The following is a 19,235-nucleotide window of genomic DNA, read 5'->3' on the forward strand; positions in this document are numbered from 1 at the left end:
AAAAAAAAAAAAAGAAAATCTTGAGAAAGTGTGTTTAAGGGACAGGTGGTAATTTACCATATCAAACACTAAAACATTTTAAAAGTACAATTATTAAAATATGTTGGTACTAGTTTTGAAATAAGGAGCCAGATTTAATGCAGCAGGAAGCTCGTAAAAAGAACAAAGAATTTGGAGTTAATATATTATAGTATTTTAGTGAGAAGCGTAGATAGTAAATCATGCTGGTACAGATGCTTAATTATTGGGGGAAAAAGCCCATTGGATTTCACCTCATATCACACACTTAAATAATTTCAAGATGGATTAAAGAGTTGAATATCTAATGAATGGAAGTACGGAAAACTAGGAGAAAATCTAGTTGAATGTTTTTCTATTCCTAGTGAAAGACTGAATGTAACAGCAGTTCAAGAAATCATAAAAATATTAATGAATTTGGTAAAATAAAAAGAGAACCCCTCCCAATCTCAAAAATATCAGACTTCAAAATCACATCAGCACTTGAGAAAAATATCTGCTGAAAATACACATTTTCAAGGGTTACTATTCTTAAGATAAAAAGACCTCATACAAATCAAACAGGAAACACTGAAACTCCAGTAGGACAATGAGCAGAGGACACATAAAATAACAGATTGCAGAACGAGAAATCTTAATGGATAGAGAACATTCAGAAAATATTCAACTGTATTAGTAACAAGAGAAATGCAAATTAAAATGAGATAGAGACTTCAAACTTTCATCTACCAAATTAGCAATTTTTACATGGTAATTCACTTTTTCTTTTTAGTTTAGAAAAACTATTGCATTGCAGTTCTCTACAAATTTAAGTTACTACAACCCTTTTGGACTCTTTAGCAGCACTTGTCAGAGGCCCCTGAATGTTCACAGCCTTTAACCTAGTGACTCTCCAAAATATTCATTATAAGGAGCTTTTCAGAGCTGTGCATAAATATTTACATTTGAATGTGTATACATCATTATAGCAAAATAGTGAAAAACTGGAAGCCATATAAATCTCCCACAAGAGAAAACAGATAACCCATGGACATCCACAGTGGATTATTATGTAGGCATGTCTAAACTATTTTAAAAATTATTGTATGTCAAGTATATTTCAATTAAAAATAAAAAATAAAGGAGAAAACTATTTTAAAAATTATAAAATACAAAATTGTTCAGAATTTATGTATGGTGTGAATCAAACTGTATAAAATATATACGCAGTAGGAAAAAGAGAAGAAAATATATCTATAGCTATGATGTTTATTGGTGATGGCTTACTTTATTTAGATTCTGAATTTTTTTAAAGAGCTTAATTTTTAGGTAGATTTTTTTAAAGATTTTATTTACCAGTAGGAGAAGAAAGGGTTAAAGAAAGGGGGGGTAGTCAGAAGGGGGAATGAAGCATGAGAGACTATGGACTCTGAGAAACAAACTGAGGGCCTCAGAGGGGAGGGGGGGTGGGGGAATGGGATAGACCGGTGATGGGTAGTGAGGAGGGCACGTATTGCATGGTGCACGGGGTGTTATACGCAACTAATGAATCATGGAACATTACATCAAAAACCAGGGATGTACTGTATGGTGACTAACATAATATAATAAAAAATATTATAAAAAAATAAATAATATCTACCGAATCAAAAAAAGAAAGAAAAAAAAAGAAAAAAGATTTTATTTATTTATTTGATAGCAGTGAGCACAAGCAGGGGGAGCAGCAGGCAGAGGGAGAGGGAGAAGAAGGAGGCTCCCCTCGGAGCAGGGAGCCCAACGCGGGGCTCAATCCCAGGACCCTAGGATCATGACCTGAGCCGAAGGCAGACGTTTAACCGAGTGAGCCACCCAGGCGCCCCTTTAGGTAGATTTTTTATAGAAATCTATCACACACGAAAATAGGCACAAATCACAAATATTCAGCTTAAAGAATTTTCAAGTTAACACACAAGTATAACCGGCACCCGCACCAAGAAATAGAAGGCCCTGAGCTCCCCAGAATCAGCCCTCACCTCCCTTCCAGTCACTGCCCCTCTTGCAAAGTAGCACTATCCTGACATCTCCCACCATTGATTACTTTAGACTTCAGAACAATTGAATCATATACAGTCCATTTAGGTTCCTGGACCCAGTTCCAAACTGTGTGTTGGTACTGGTGGTGACGGCTTCTCCCCTAACACCAGGCAATTCCTGGACACAAGCAGGGTGTCTGAGAATTCAGCTCAGTTCTGACACTATCCACCCAGAGACAGCGTCAGATTCCACAGGTGAGGGGCTCAGTCCCACAAAACTGCACCCCCGTTCCCCTACAGACACCAGTTGCAAGCCTGGGCGATTACCCAGGCTTCTGACCGAAAGGCTTTACCAGGTTCCCGTGACCCCCTCCTCAGGTTTGGTTAATTTACTAGAGCAGCCCACAGAACTCAGAGAAACATTTTACTTACTGGATTGGTGGTTTATTAGAAAAGGATATAACCGTGGAACAGCCGGAAGGAAGCGATGCAAAGGACAAGGCATGGGGAAAGGGCTCGGAGCTTCCAAGCCCTCTCAGAGGAGGCCATTCTTCCCAAAACTCCATGTGCTCACCAACCCGGAAGCTCTCCCGGCCCTGTGCTTTTGGTGTTTACAGAGGCTTCTTTACATAGGCAAGATTGATTAAGTCATTGCCACTGGCAACTAATTCAACCTCCAACCCCTCTCCCTTCCCTGAAGGTCAGTGGGTGGGACTGAAAGGTCCAACCCTCTAATCACATCTTCCTTCCCCTGGTGACCAGCCCCCATCCTTAGTTGACCTAGAGGCTTTCCACTTCATTAATATAACAAAAGACACCTTTATCGCTCTCCTCAAGAAATTCCAAGGGCTTTAGGGCTCTGCCAGAAAACAGATGAAGACCAAATATATATTTCTTTTTTTTAAAAAAGATTTTATTTATTTATTTGAGAGTGAAAGAGCGGGGGGAGGGGCAGAGGGAGAGGGAGAAACAGACTCCCCGAGGAGCGGGGAGCCCAATGTGGGGCTCCATCCCAGGACGCTGGGATCATGACCTGAGCCGAAGGCAGACGCTTAACCGACCGAGCCACCCAGGCGTCCAAAATATATATTTCTTAATATAAATCACATCACAACTATATTCTTTGGTGTTTGGCTTTTGCTCAGTGTTCTGGTTGTGAGATTCATCCTCGTTTGTAGCAATAGTTGGTTCATTCTCGTTGCTGTGTAGGCTTCGTTTGTATGAAAACACCCCAGTTTAATTTTTCATTATTAGTCTTATAATCAGAATAAAACAACCAGGTTGAAAAATAAAAACTGAAGTTACACCTCAAATTGGAGGTATTTTATCATTGAATTTTCCCCACCATATTGGCCTGCATTTATCTAACTTGTTGATTCTCCCTTTACTCTGCCTCTGATTCCTTCGCTGATTGTTAATGGGAATTAGGTCTGTCATTAAGGCGCCCCTCCCAGCACTGGGATGCCAGCCGCCAAATCTCTCCTACAAGATAGAATATGATAGCACTGCATTCTGTGTCTTTTCCTCGTTGCAGGGTTAAATGACTCAGAACCATAACTAAGCCTACAGAATTCTAGAATATTTGGGGGCTTATGGTTCACATACGTTTATTTAGGTTTAATATAAAATGTAACTACGGAAACAGTCATAGTCTTAGAGTTCAAGTGACTTTAGAGATAATGTTGTCCAGTTTTCACCTGGCAGATGAGGAGGCGGTGTCTTTGTGGTCTCCCCAGTCCACACAGTGGGGGGAGAGCCGAGCCAGAATAGATGCCTGACTCACATTTGGAGGCCCGCTGCCTCCCTAAGTAAAAAGACCTTTTGGGCTCCTTTCAAAAAGCAGTTAGGACTTGTGTTCTCTTGTTCATTTGTTTCCAGCATTTACTCTGTAGCCTTCCAGTCGTGAAGCATTCATTTCACAATTTGGAATTGGTGTGTGATCTTGATTCTTATTCCTAAGTGTGGCAGCCTAGCCCTTCAATTCTTAAGGTTTTATTCTAAATCACTAATGGAAGAGTTACTGTTTTGTCACTCTCTAAAATTCAGCCAGGACTCCAATTCAGTTTGAGTTGGCGTTCTGAGAACATACCCTTATTAAGTTGGTTATGGTAGTAAGTCTGCGAAGTAACTTTTTTATGTGTTGCTTTTCAGGAGTAGGTGGTTTACCAGCCCTAGGTGACCAGCCAGTTCCACAAATGAACCATCTAGCAAATTTAAAAAGATATAGTTCCAACTCAGAGGAAATGGAGCTTCTCCCACTGCGCAAAAGAGGACGATCATCTTTTCCAAGGGGGGATAATATGGTTTGTATGTTAAATGGAAAATCGTTCCTTGTTTTTTTCATTCTGCTTTATTTCTTTTTTTAAAAATTGAGTTTAATTTCATACAGTGAACAGTTCAGTGGTTTTGACAAATATGTATACCTCCACCTCCATTAAGATAGAGAACATTTCCACCATCCCAGAAAGTTCCCTCATGTCTCTTCCTAGTAAGTCCCCCCCCCAAACCTTGGAGAAACAACATTCTGATATTTTTCTCCATCATAGATTAGTTTTGCCTGTTCTAGAACTTTATATAAATAGAATCATGCAGTAGGTACTCTTGTGTCACAGTCTCTTTTTCTTAGAATAATGTTTTGGAGGTTCATCTGGTTGTAGTGACGTTGCGTTGCCATTCATTGCTGAGTAATATTCTGTTGTATGAATGTCCATAATTTGTTTATCTATTCTCCTTTTGATGGGCACTTTGGTTGTTTCCAGGTTGGGTTATTATGAGTAGTGACTCTGAACATTATTATGGAAGTGTTTTTGTGAATGTATGTTTGCATTTAATTTGAGTGAAGACTCAGGAGTGCAAATACGGGGTCACAGAACAAAGTTTAGAGGAAACTGCCAGCTTCCTTGTGTAGTTGTACTGTTTGACATTTCCGTCGTATTTTGCTGTGCTTCATCTCTGAAGTAGAACGAAATAGATTATTAGACTATTCATAATCTCGCTTAGCAGAAAATGCATTTACTTACTTATATAAGGATGAGGACACTAGTAAATACCTAAGTAGTATAGGCAATTCTTTGAGTTGGCAGCCCCAATATGTTCATATTTGAGGATGTTAACTGCCTACCCATAGTCATGGTTTCTGATATAATTATGTGAAAGCACTTTGAAAAGTATAAAGCACTACACAAGGGTCAGATGGCAATATTGTTTTTATAATGACTGGTCTATATTATAATTCCATATAATTTTTGCTGCCTAATAAGTTGGTAATGCAGGGCTGATTCAAAAAGTTTAAACCAAAAACATTGATAACTACTTGGTATGTTTATGTTAAAATTATTATTATAGTCCATACTTCATCCTTAGAATAGAGTTGTTATGATTAAATATACTGGTTATTTGCTGTCCGTCTACTTACTTATACCCTGTTTTATTCCAAAAAACAATTTAAGGCGTCTTAGAGATTAATTTATCGAGAAAAATAGGTGCTTTAGTGCTTCTTATTTTGTCCACAGAGTGTCACTGTTGGATTATTTGAAAATCAAAAGCCATAAAACCTTTGGTTCTTTGTTTCTGGTTAGAAATACTTGTTTTTAAAGCAGTTCTGCTGCCAGATTACTAGGAGACTAGCCTTTTTACCCTGAAGTGCATAAGGGATTAAGCTTGGTAGAAAATGGTGTCTTAAGTGTAGTTGGGTGAATGAGAAAACAGTTCGGCAAGTACAGTTGACCCTTGAACAATGTGGGCGTTAGGGGCACTGACCCCTGCACAGCCGAAAATCCACGTGTAACTTTTGACTCCCCCAAAAGTTAACTGCTAATAGCCTACTGTTAACCAGAAGCTGTACCAGTAGTCAACTAGCACATATGTTGCATGTCATAGGTATCATATACTGTATCTGAACAAAAAAGCAAGCTAGAGGAAAGAGTGCTAGTAAGATCATAAGGAAGAGAAAATACATGTATAGTATTGCACTGTATTTCTTGCAAAAAACTGCGTATAAGTAGACTCGCACAATTTACACCCATGTTGTTCAAGGGTGAGCTGTGTGTCTTTTTGTGTTGTGGTATTTGCGGTGGGCAGAGGTCCTTCGCGCCTTTGGCGCTTGTTGAAAGCAGAATTGAAGTCCTGAATGTGTCTTCGGTTCTTTCTTTCATATTTTCTTTTGGTTTATTAATAAATTGTCCCTGGAGAAGAACTTGAATACCCGATTGGGAAGAAGTTGGAAGTGTCATTGATGAATGCATATCAGACTGAATATTTACATAATATTAATTGCTAATTGCCAAATATATTCACACTTACTATCATAAAGAAAATGATTTAAGTTCTTTTTCAGCCTTCACATACTGTGGAGTTACTCTGAGCTTGAGAACTTGAGGAAATATTTCTCTTTCATGACTTCGTATGCTTCCATAACAATGAACAAGACAATGAACACTTAACCATTTGATTTCCTTCTTTTCCTTATCTAATAGGAAATTCACAGCAGTTTCTACCCTGTTTGAGTAGCTTTTCTCATTTTTGAAATAATTTTAGATTTACAAACCAGGTGCAGATACATTACAAAGAATTCTCACGTATACACTTCATACGACTTCCCTTAATGTTAACTTACCTGTGAAACTTTAAATTATGGTAATTATATGAGCATAGTACTGTTTTTACAACCACAATATTAACATTGTTACAGTACTATTAGCTAAACTGCAGTCCTTGTTTGAATTTCAACATTCTTCTTCCCCTTGCCCTTTTTCTGTTCCAAGATACAATCCAGTATCCCCCATTGAGTTTAGTTGTCTCTCCTCAGTTTCTTCCAGTCTGTGACAATTCCTCATTCTTTCCTTGTCTTTCATGACCTTGACATTTGTGATGAGTGTACCAATCAGTTATTTTGTAAAATGTCTCTCAGTTTTGGTATGTCTGATATTTTCTCTTGAATAGATTGAGATTATGCATTTATGACAAGAACACCACCACACAAATGTCTCCTTATTGAATCGTTATCAGGGGCACATGGTGTCCATGTATCATTTTACTGGTGATGTTAACATCAATTTCTTGGTTAACGCGATATCTTCTGGATTTTTCTGCTGTAAAGTTACTGTTTATCCCTCTGTGGCTAATAAATATCTTAGGTGGGAGGTACGTTGGGACTCTGCCGATATCCTGTTTCTCCTCAATTTTTTGCTCACTGAGTTGAGTTAGCTCGGGGATTTTACCTGCAGCATTCACTACTGTGGTGTTCGCCAAATGGTGACTCTCTATTTCCCTCATTCCCGTGTAGATATTAAAAGGAATTCTTTTGTAAGGAAGAGCTGTCCTTTCTACTCCATTTATTTATTCAATTATATATTTTATATCTATATGGATTCATGGGCATTCACTGTACATTGTATGAGTTTTTTATAATCCAATGTTATTATTTTATTGATCAAATTTTCTAACTTTGGGGCGCCTGGGTGGCTCAGTCGTTAAGCGTGTGCCTTCAGCTCAGGGCGTGATCCCAGGGTCCTGGGATCAAGCCCTGCATCAGGCTCCCTGCTCTCCTGGGAGCCTGCTTCTTCCTCTCCCACTCCCCCTGCGTGTGTTCCCTCTCCCACTCCCCCTGCGTGTGTTCCCTCTCTCGCTGGCTGTCTCCCTCTGTCAAATAAATAAATAAAATCTTAAAAAAAATTTTTTTTTCCAACTTTGGTTATTGGGAGCTCCTTCCAGTTGGATCCTGGGACCTTTTCACATGCCCCCACTTTTTTTTGAGCACTTCCTGATTTTCTGACATCACAAGATGTTCTAGTCTCATTCATACTTTTCCCGACCCAGCCTTGGAATTCACCTCTCTCCGAAGAGCCCTGGTTCCTTTATTGGAGAGTGGTATTTAGAAACCAAAATCTGGACAGTAGATATGTTCATCGCTGGTCTTGTGTCATTGATCTTAGGCTCTCCCAGAGGACAGAGCTAGGAAATATATGTATACTATTCCATGCATACACATACATCTTTATTTCTGTATCTGTCTTTATATATATTACAAACTATGTGTTCATACTGATATTCAGTAGCTTTTCTTAAACCTAGGTTCTTTTTTTTTTTTTTTAAAGATTTTATTTATTTATTTGACAGAGATAGAGACAGGCAGCGAGAGAGGGAACACAAGCAGGGGGAGTGGGAGAGGAAGAAGCAGGCTCATAGCAGAAGAGCCTGATGTGGGGCTCGATCCCAGATCGCCGGGATCACGCCCTGAGCCGAAGGCAGACGCTTAACCGCTGTGCCACCCAGGCGCCCCTAAACCTAGGTTCTTATATGATAACTTCTTTCCTTATCCCCTTTTTAATCAGCTCTTACCCGTTCCATTCTCATGTGAATATGAATTTTGGTTTTACTTTATCTCTGCTTTATAAGACTTTTGAAATACTTTTGGAATGTAGTTGAAAAAATAATTTAAACAGATAAATATATAAAGTACTGCTTTTTCTAGTTCTTAGTTTGGGTCCTAATGATATTAAACATTGACTACTTATTTTCATAATATTAATAGGAGAGCAACGCATCTGAAGGTTTCTGTGATGAAAATCATCACAACCAATTTACGGAACTCCAACACCATTGCGAGGTATCAAACTTCTGTGTTTTAAATGTAGTTTTTCAAAATTTTGAGTAAAAGTATTTTTTTTTACCTCATTTAATGTCGTGCTATTACTAGAAAGTTTGTCATGTCAAATTCTGTATGATTATCACTCCATTGTGGTACATTTCAAAAAAAATTTCGAGTTAGAACAGTATCCCTAGGTGAAAATTTGAAATAAAAATATGGCTTTTGTAGCTTAAACAAAACCCAACAGCCCATAACTGGTCAAATGTAGTTACATCTCTTTCATCTAGATTGTTCAATATTTAATTTCTCCAATATACTCTCTTAAGGAAATTGGCTGATTTCAGTGATATTTAATATGTGCCTAAATGCCTATCAAGATATCGCAATTGAAAGAAAATGGCAGCATGCCATTGTTTTTTAAAGAGTATATCTTATGTAGTTTTGAGGGGATTTTGTAAAAGTTAGCATGTTGGTAGAGATTGATGGGTATAATTATCAAGGATTTTGTGAGCTGTATCCTCTAGAGGTAATGAGAGCTCATTTTTTAAAAAGTAGCTGTTAACATACAAAGTTTGTTGGATTAAAATGAGCTACCGTGCCTAAGTAAAGAGCGTTTCGGTGAGTCTTTATCACTATTATTGAGAACAGAAGTGGACTGCTTCAAGGGAACATATCAGATCTTTGGGGAAGGATGTAACTTCCATCTTTTCTTTTTCTGTCCCTGCCCAGCATCCTCTTTAGGAAGACCCCAGCCCTACGCAGGCTGGGAAGCAGAGGGGGCACCTGCTGGGACCCATCCACTGTTCCATGGCCCTTCGACAGCGCTCTGGTTGACTCCCTCTCCGTCCCCCACAAGCTCTGGACAGCCGGCCTTCACTTCTTACTTCAGGGAGGCCAGAGAGGGGGGTGGGCCCGGGCCCCTGAGGCCAAAATCCCTCCAAGTCCCAATTCCTCTTCCCACAGCCAGCCACTAGCCTGGGATCTGTCCTTCAGGCGGCTCCCTCTATAAGGCTAAGGCCAGCACTGCTTTCGGCCTCTGAGCCTCTTCCCCTGTGCCAGGACACCTCCATTTGTCAGTGGCCACCTCCTGCACCTTCTGCTCTGCTTCCGTGTCCATCACTCTCCGCATCCCCTCCCACAGCTTAACCACACCTCTGCTTTGGGCCTCCCACCCTCTTTCTGTCATGCCTTCTCTCTCCTTCCCTTAAAAACCCAGCTCTTTGAACATCATTTATGTTCACTGTCTAAGCATCTGACTTCCCGTGTTCTATTTGGGTGTTTTTGAATCTACTGTTCCTTCTGCCCTCTCTGCCCTTCCGTGCATCTTTACCTAGTGAACACCATCTCGTCTTTTAATCCTCAACGTAGACCTCTCCTCTGAAAAGCCTGCCACGACTGCCAGCCGGGGTTAGGTCTTGCTCTTCTGTGCGCACTTAGCCTCCCATTCTTGCCTGTGTCGTAGCCATCAGAGTCATAATAGTGATATGAATATTAGTGGATGATTGAGCGCGACTGGACCAGTCATCTTGTAGTGTTGTTGTTAGGATGGTAGTAGTAACATCATACCACAGCGCCTCACTTTGTCCTCAAGAGAACTCTGAGAGGACTTCTCATCTCGATTCTATACATGAGGAAATTGAGGCACAGAGAAGTTAAGTGACTCGCCCAAGGTCACACAGCTGGTAAGCAGCAGAACGCTAGTCTTTGCACCCAAGCGTGTTCCCCTAGAGCCTGCACTATTTACCTCAGTGCTGTGGGCCAGTGGGTCTCACTTGATCATGCACCAGAACCACCTGGAGGGCTTGTGAAAGCAGATGGCTGCCCCCACTGTCAGAGTTCCCAATTCAGCAAGTGTGGGGTGGGAGACGGTGCAATTCCGACAAGCCAGTGGGAGAGGAGACGTTGATGCTACTGGTCTGAGACCGTGCTTTGAAAACCGCTGCTCCGGGCTGCTCCTCACCCTCCTGAAATCCTCTCTCTCCGGCTAACATGGCGGTTCCTTAGGGCAGGATCTGGTGGTTTTCTTGTTTTCTTGTTTTTTCTTTCTGTCCATATTCCCAGCACCTAGCAAAGCAGTTCTGAGAGGTAGTAAGTAGGCCCTCAATAATGTTTGTTTGAATGAATGAATAAGGAAATGGTTCTGGCCTCCTGTTGGAGTGTATTTTCGACCTGAATGAAATTTCTGTGTGTTTGAAGAATTCTCAGGTTTTTTTAGTCACATACCTGGTTGGCCGATAGGGGACATGTACTCGAAGGTTTTGTAAGGTTAATTGTTGATTGCCTGATTTTGAAACACTTTGAAGCCAAAAGTCACACCTGTTGTATTTGGCTCACTATTCTTTTCAGCGTAGCATGCTCGCTGCCTGTGAATTCACACCATGGTTATATGGAAAGAGGCTCTTTGGCCTTTTAGCAGATTTGAAGGTTTCTTTCCTAAAATAGCACCTTCCTTGATATAAAATGACTCCATCATAAATGTGGTGGCTTATGAGAATGGTGATACATTTACTTTCCGGTATTAAAGCTTCTTAAAATGCCTGTATGGCCTGGAGTAGTTGGGTAGGAGGTTGGGGCTCCTTGTCTCAGCCAGCTCAGCTCTCTGTTACCAAAACCAGGCATCAAGTGGCATTAACAAGACATTTCTGATGGCTTGAGAACTTTCTTGGTTTGTAGCGATTAAAATTTGGCTTAATGGTATTTTCTTATATGTTACTTTTCTTTTGAAATAGGAACTGCTAAAGTACTTGTTTTATTATAATAGGGTTTGCAAGAACTTATTGAAAATACAAATAAGCAGGTAAACAACCTTTGTGGAATCATTTCAAAAATGCAGCCTTCTTGGGAGATATCACCATTGCTAAACCATGTAAGTATTATGAAAACATTTTTGCTGCTTTGATAAACCTCTAGTTCCTAAAGATACAAGTCACTTAGAAGTGAGAGAGAACGACTCCGAGATTAGCAAGGCTGACGTACACTTACTTTAGCAACAGATGGGACACTCAACCTCTCTTGGAAGAATGCTGAAGTTGAGGTTTGAGAAATCATGATACTGAATATTTTTATGTTTGTAACCGTAATGTTTAAAATATAATCAAAATAAAATAGGGTTGAAGAGGAATAAAAATCATATAATAAAAATTCAGCGTTTATCCTGGACCGAGGAAAATGATGTTGCAAAGAAAGGAGGTATTCATGCTTGTATCAACTTTTTTTTTTCAACAAGTTACATTTTATTTTATTTTTTTTAATGTTTTTTTTATATTATGTTAGTCACCATACAGTACATCCCCTGTTTCCAATGTAAAGTTCCATGATTCATTAGTTGCGTATAATACCCAGTGCACCATGCAATACGTGCCCTCCTTACTACCCATCACCAGTCTATCCCATTCCCCCACCCCCTCCCCTCTGAGGCCCTCAGTTTGTTTCTCAGAGTCCATAGTCTCTCATGCTTCATTCCCCCTTCTGATTACCCCCCCTTTCTTTATCCCCTTCTTCCCCTACCGATCTTCCTAGTTCTTATGTTCCATAGATGAGAGAAATCAACTTTTTAAGATGATTTATAATGGGTTTGTGTTATTTTAGAGGTCATCTGGATTTACACAAAAAAGTTTTAATTGTCTACCTCATGGAGAAGTTCAAGTCCAGGAACCAAAGAAGAGAACATAACCCATTTTGCTCTCTTATCCTGGACAGGGAGACGGCGGCCCATCTGGACCAGTGGGATGGCAGGAGAACCATGCCTGGCCCAACCCTGTACGGGCATGTCTTCAGCCAGCCACGATCCCGGAGCTGCAGGAGCTGGTCCTCAGTGAGAGTCCGCCACTTCCCAAAATTGTCTCCGCATATTCATTACAGCCCAGGGTCACACCAGGCAGCCCAGCTCCTGGTCTTGCTGTCCCGTCCTACGTTTTCAATGAAGGAGGTGAAGGTGCCACCGGGCATCTCCCCTCTGCCCAGCCTCCTCTGGCTCTACCGGCAGCACTTCTGTACCCAGGAGAACCCCATGTGGCACACTCCTCTGAGATGGCCAACCACTCAGCTGTGTGGGGGCATAGCCACTTGGGCCCCGACCCGGCCTCGTTGGCTTTCTGCATCCCTCCTGATATCGGTGAGTTTGATGTGGCCCATATTACAAATAGCATCCTTTCATCTGGATTAAAAAGCATTCTAAATGCAAACTAGCAATAGCTAGTTTTTAAATTGAAGTATGGTTGGCTATAGCTATTTTTTTCCTTTAGAGTTTTATGAGCTAAGTGTAGATTCGTATGTAGTTTTAAGCAAGAACCGAGTGATGCCCTTACCCAATTTCCCTCAAAGGTAACGTCCTGTAAAACTCCAGTGACATGTCATGAGCAGGATAGTGATGTTGCTCTGGCCCTCAGATCTCATTCAGCTGTCCCCGGTTTGACTTGTGTCGCTGTGTGTCCGTGCCTTTGGTTCCATGCGGTTTTATCATGTGAGGTTTGCACGTCCACCGCCACAGTCCAGGTACAGAACATTTCCATTACCAGGAGGATCGCTTGAGTCGCCCCTTTATACTGTACCCATCACCCTCTGGTGGCCCTGCTCTCCCTATTCTCCTTTCCCTGACTCCTGGCAAGCACTGATCTGTTCTCTATCTCTAACACTTTGTCGCTTCAAAATGGTCATATTGTTAGATGCATATAGTATGTTGCCTTTTGAAATTGGCTTTTTTTCACCCCAGCTAAGTCCCTGAAGATTAAACCAAGTTGTTGTGTGTATCATTAGTTCCTTCGTTTTTATTGCTCAGTCCTGTTCCATGGTATAGGTGTGCTGTAGTTTAACAGTTGATCTGTTGAAGCAGATTTTTGGTTCTCCACCCCCCCCATTGTTTGCTTATTAGGAGTAAGGCTGCTATGAATATTCATGTACAGGTTTTGTGTAAGTAGAAGTTTTCATTTCTCGGACAAGAATACCCAGGAGTGCAATTCCTGGTGATATGTTATTTGCATGTTCAGTTTTAGGAGAAACTACACGTACCATTTTATGCCGCGGCCAGCTATGTACGAGTGATCCAGTTTCTCTGCATCCATGTTTCTACTCTTTCTGTTGTTCCTTCTTCTGACATTTCATGATTCCTTCTTTCCTCATATCCTTCCATATAGAAGACTTTCCTTTAACCTTTCTGTAGGACTAAGTCTGCTGGGGACAAAATCTTTTAGTTTTCCTTTGTGCGAGGTGTTTTTATTTCCCCTTCTTTCCGGAAGGAGAGTTTCATCCAGGATAGAGTTCGTGGATGCATGTTCTGGTATACAGCCCCTGAAAACTTTTTATTTGTAGAAATGCCAGGACAAGCAGAAGCCAGCCTTGGAAACAGCACTGAGTCAATATATTACCCAACTTCATTGGGAGATGACAGTGGCCAAGATACTGTCTCATCTGTTTTCATCCTTCCTAATTTTGGTGAGTTTAAAATGATACATATTACAAGTCATGCCTGTAGATTCACCAACATCCTTAATGCCAGTTCAGTGCCAGCTCTTTTTTTAATGAAGCTTTTAATTTTGAGATAATTGTAGATTCACATGTAGTTGTCAGAAATTATGTAGGGATCCCACTTCTGTTTCACACATTTTCCCCGATGATAACCTCTCGTAAAACTATAGTAAAATAGCACAACTAGGTACTGGCATTGATTCAGTCCACATTTGTGTGTGTGTGTGTGTGTGTGTGTGTATTCAGTTTTACACAATTTTATTCCATGAGTTTTATTTATCATCACAGTTGTGATCCAGAATGCTTCCATTGTCACCGCCTCTTGCCCTTTATGACCGCAACCACCTCCCTCTGGCCACCCTTTCCTCCTATGCTAGCAAAGAGTGAACTCATATCCCTTTCTAGAATTTTGTCACTCGAATATTGTTATTTAAATGGAATAAAATGCTATATAGCTTTTTGGGCATAGCTTTTTTTTTTTTCCTAAACATAATTTTCTGGAGATTCATTCCAATTGTTGGATGTGTCAATAGTTTCTTCCTTTTTATTGTTGAATGCTCTCCCACAGTATGGATATACAACTGTTTATCTGTTTCTTCAGCCATGGAAAGATATCCAGGATATTTCCAACTTTTGGCCATCAGAAGTTTAACTCTGTGAACAGTTATGTACTGGTTTTTGTGTACACTTAAGTTTATACTTTTTGAAGTGAATACACATGAGGGCAATTCTGGGTCATCTAATAATTTCATGTGTAGTTTTATAAGAAACTGCTAAAAATTTTTTCAGAGGAGCTGTGCCATTTGACCTTCCACCTGTAATATATAAGTGATACAATTTCTCTGGATGCCTATATCTTCTCTTTCCATTGTTCTTTCTTCTTGATGCTTAAAGATCCATTCTTTCATCATATCTTTTCTGTTTGAATATTTTCCTTTGGCCTTTCTTTAAGGGTAAGTCTGCAAAGGACAAGTTCTTTTAGTTTTTCTTCATGTGACAATGTCTTTATTTCCTATGCAGTAATGAAGGATAGTTTTGCTACATATAGAATTAACGGTTGAGAGATCTTTTCTTAAGCACTTGAAAAATGTTCTTTCTGTACAAATGCCAGTAATAGCAGAGACCAGCTTGGAAAACAATCCTGAGACAACAAATTACCCAACTTCATTGGGAAATAACAGTGACCAACGTTTTTCATCTGTCTGCCTCCCGCCCAATTTCGGTGAGTTTCAAATAATGCATATTACAATGTTTAATCTAGATGTATCGACATCCTTAATGGAACTAGTGGTAGCTCATTTTTTTAATTAAGCTTTTTATTTTGAAACGATTTTAGATTCACATATATTTATAAGAAATAATATCAAGACATCCATTTTACGCTTTGCCCATTTCCCCCACCGTTAACATCTTGCAAAACTGTAGTAAAATATCACAACCAAGGTATTGGCATTGATACAATACACAGATGTTATTGAAATGTGCCCAGGTCTACTTGTAGTGATTTCTGTGCATTTGTATTTATTTCAATCTCATTTTATCACATGAGTAAGTTTGATGTCCACCACCACCGTCCAGGTACAGAACATTTCCATTGCCACTGGAATGCCTCATCTTACCCCTTTTATAGAAGATTTTATTTATTTATTTATTTATTTGAGAGAGAGTGCCTGAGCACGAGTGGGGGGAGGGGCAGAATGAAAGGGAGAGAGGGAATCTCAAGCAGGCTCCTCAATGAGTGTGGAGAAGCCCAAAGCAGGACTCGATTCCACAACCCTGAGATCATGACCCTGAGATCATGACGTGAGCCAGAACCAAGAGTCAGAGTCTTCACCAACTGAGCCTCCAGGTGCCCCTCATCTTGCACTTTTAGAACCACACCTGCCTCTCAGGCTGCCCTTTCCTTCCCCATTGTCCATTTCCCCCTGGCAAACACTGGTCTCTATAATTTTTTCCACTCCAAGAACGTTCTATAAAGGGATTCTTATGGTATGTATCCTTTGCTGCTTGTTTCGTTTTTTCAGTCAGCATAATTCCTTGAAGATTCATCCAGATTGCTGCATGTATCAGTACTTTCTCCCTTTTCTGTAGTTTCAATGTGCAATAGTTGTTTGCAACCATTTATTTACCCATTGGAGGACATAGTTGTTCCCCCCCCTTCCCCCCTTCCCGTTTTTGGTATTAGGAGTGAAGCTGCTGTGAACATCCATGTCCTGGTTTTTGTGTAAATATGTTTTTGTTTCTGTCATGAATGCCAAGAGTGCAGTTGTTGAATCTTATGGTAATAACTTGCTTAGTTTTATAAGCAACTGTCAAACCGCTTTCCAGAGAGACTATACCAGTTTTCATTCTCACCAGCATCCACATTTCTCTTCTTCCCATTGTTCTTTCTTCCTTCCTGATGTTCCAAATTTCCTTCTTTCATCATGTCCTTTCTGTTTGAAGATTTTCCTTTCATCTTTCTATACAGGTAAGTTTGCTGGGGACAGATTCTTTTAGATTTCCTTTGTTGCACAATGTCTTTCTTTCACTTTTTTCCTGACAGATAGTTTTGCCTCATGTAGAATTCATAGTTGAGTGTTCTTGTCTTTCAGCGGTTGAAAAATTCATACTTATAGAAAAGCCGGAACAATCAGAAACCAGCCAGGAAAACAGCTCCGAGACAATCTATTACCCAGCTCTATTGGGAAGTATCAATGGTCCAGGTACTGACTCTTCGTCTGTCTCACTCCCACCCAATTTTGGTGAGTTTGAAATGATACATATCACATGTAGCACTGTTTAATCTAGGTCCATCAATATCCTTAATACAAGCCAGTTACAGCTCTTTTTGAAACTTTTAATTTTGACATAATTTAAGATTCAGTGCAGTTGTAAGAATTAATACGGAGATCCCATTTTTGCTTTACGTATTTTCCCCAGTAATACCACCTTGGAGAACCATAGTTCAGTGTTACAACCCAGACATTGACATTGATACAATTCACAGGTGTTATTGAGATGCTTCCAGTTTTACTTGCATCTCTGTGTGTATGTGTGTGTACGTGTACATGTGCATATTTAGCAGTATGTAATTTTATCGTATGAGTGAATTCACACATCTACCGCCACAGTCAAGGTAGAGATCATTTCCATCACTCAAGGATCCCTCATTATTGCGTCTTTTTACAGCCACACCTACCTTCCCTGCCCCCAAGACCCATCCTCAACATGGAGCTATGTCTGATCTTTTCTCCGTTTCTATAATTTTGTCTCTTCAGATTGTTATATAATTGGAGTCATATATGATATAACCTTTGGGATTAGCTCCCCCCCCCCACTCAGCTTAATCGCCTGGAGACTCATCTAGTTTGTTGCATGTATCAATAGTTTATTACTATTATTGCTGAAATGTTTTGTCTAATCATTCACCTGCAAGGACATTGGATTTTTTTCAGTGTTTGGCTATTAGGAGTAAAGCAGCTATAAATATCCATGTACACATTTTTGGGTAAATGTAAGTTTTTATTTCTCACCTACTGATGGAGAGTTTCCCATCGTATAGATATGCAACAGTTTTTTTTTTAAATATTCACACATTGAAAGACATCTGGTTTTTTTTCTTTTCAAGTTTGTAGGATGCCAGAAGTAAAGCTGACCTGCTGTGAACATTCATGTACTGATTTTTGTGTAAATACAAGTTTTCATTTCTCTGTCATGAATGCCAAGAGTGCGATTGCTAGGTCTTATGGTAATAACATGTTTCCTTTTATAAAAACTGCCACACAGTATTCCAGAGAGGCTGGACTATTCTGTATTCCCAGTAGCAATGTATGGGGGATCCAGTTTCTCCCCATCTATATTTCTGATCTTTCTATTATTATTTCTTCCTTACTGATGCCACAAGATTCATTCTTTCATACTGTCCTTTCTGTTTGATGATTTTCCTTTAGCTGTCTTTTAATAGTAATCTGCTAGGAACAATTTTTAAAAAAATTTTCCTTTGTCCAAGAATGTCTTTATTCGCCCCTTCTTTCCTGAAAGATAATCTCACTCAGTATAGAATTCACAGTTGAGAGTTCTTGTCTTTCAGCATTTGAAAAAGTTGCACTTGTAGAAATGCCAGAAAAAGCGGAAACCAGCCTGGAAAACAACTCTCAGACAGTGTATTACCAAACTTCATCAGGAAATGACAGTGGCCCAGCTCTTGCTTCTTCATCTCTCTCCATCCCACCCAATTTTGGTTAGTTTGAAATGATACTTACTTCAAGTAGCACTGTTTATTTATTTATTTATTTTTATAATAATATTTTTATTATATTATGTTAGTCACCATACAGTACATCCCTGGTTTCTGATGTAAAGTTCGATGATTCATTAGTTGCGTATAACACCCAGTGCACCAAGCAATCGTGCCCTCCTTCTACCATCACCAGCCTATCCCATTCCCCCACCCCTCCCCTCTGAAGCCCTCAGTTTGTTTCTTTCTTTTTTTTTTTTTAATGATTTTTTATTATATTATGTTAGTCACCATACAGTACATCCCCGGTTTCCGATGTAAGGCTCGATGATTCATTAGTTGTGTATAACACCCAGTGCACCATGCAATACGTGCCCTCCTTACTACCCATCACCGGTCTATCCCATTCCCCCACCCCTCCCCTCTGAAGTCCTCAGTTTGTTTCTCAGAGTCCATAGTCTCATGCTTCATTCCCCCTTCTGATTACCCCCTTCTTTTTCCCTTTCTTCTCCTACCGATCTTCCTAGTTCTTATGTTCCATAGATGAGAGAAACTATATGATAATTGTCTTTCTCTGCTTGACTTATTTCACTTAGCATTATCTCCTCCAGTGCCGTCCATGTTGCAGCAAATGTTGAGAAATCGTTCTTTTTGATAGCTGAATAATATTCCATTATATATATGCTAAATTGTGGAAGGAGCCGAGATGCCCCTCAACAGATGACTGGATTAAGAAGATGTGGTCCATATATACAAGTAGCACTGTTTAATCTAGAAGTATCAACATCCTTCGTGTCAGCTAGTGATAGCTTTTTTTGTAAATTAAATTTTTGATATTGTGGTAAGTTAAGATACCCATGTAGTTGTAAGAAGTAACGCATTGTATTGATTTTTGTGCATGTGTTTAGTTCTTTTTTTATTTTTTATTTTATTTTATTTTATTTTATTTTATTTT

The 19,235-nt window shown here is 39.8% G+C and overlaps 1 protein-coding gene across 1 annotated transcript in view; it reads left to right on the forward strand.

Moving 5' to 3' along the window:
• The window catches only part of BEND2 (BEN domain containing 2), a 56,710-nt gene that overhangs the window by 9,694 nt on the left and 27,781 nt on the right, over positions 1–19,235 (forward strand). Inside the window, exons 3-8 of the mRNA XM_040637345.1 lie at positions 4,161–4,312; positions 11,360–11,464; positions 12,298–12,712; positions 13,906–14,028; positions 16,656–16,840; positions 18,085–18,283. Of these exons, the coding sequence (XP_040493279.1) occupies positions 4,161–4,312; positions 11,360–11,464; positions 12,298–12,712; positions 13,906–14,028; positions 16,656–16,840; positions 18,085–18,283 (1,179 nt within the window). The remainder of the gene's footprint in view (positions 1–4,160; positions 4,313–11,359; positions 11,465–12,297; positions 12,713–13,905; positions 14,029–16,655; positions 16,841–18,084; positions 18,284–19,235) is intronic.

Source organism: Ursus maritimus, assembly GCF_017311325.1.
Source record: "Ursus maritimus isolate PB19 chromosome X unlocalized genomic scaffold, ASM1731132v1 scaffold_X1, whole genome shotgun sequence".
NCBI lineage: Eukaryota > Metazoa > Chordata > Mammalia > Carnivora > Ursidae > Ursus > Ursus maritimus.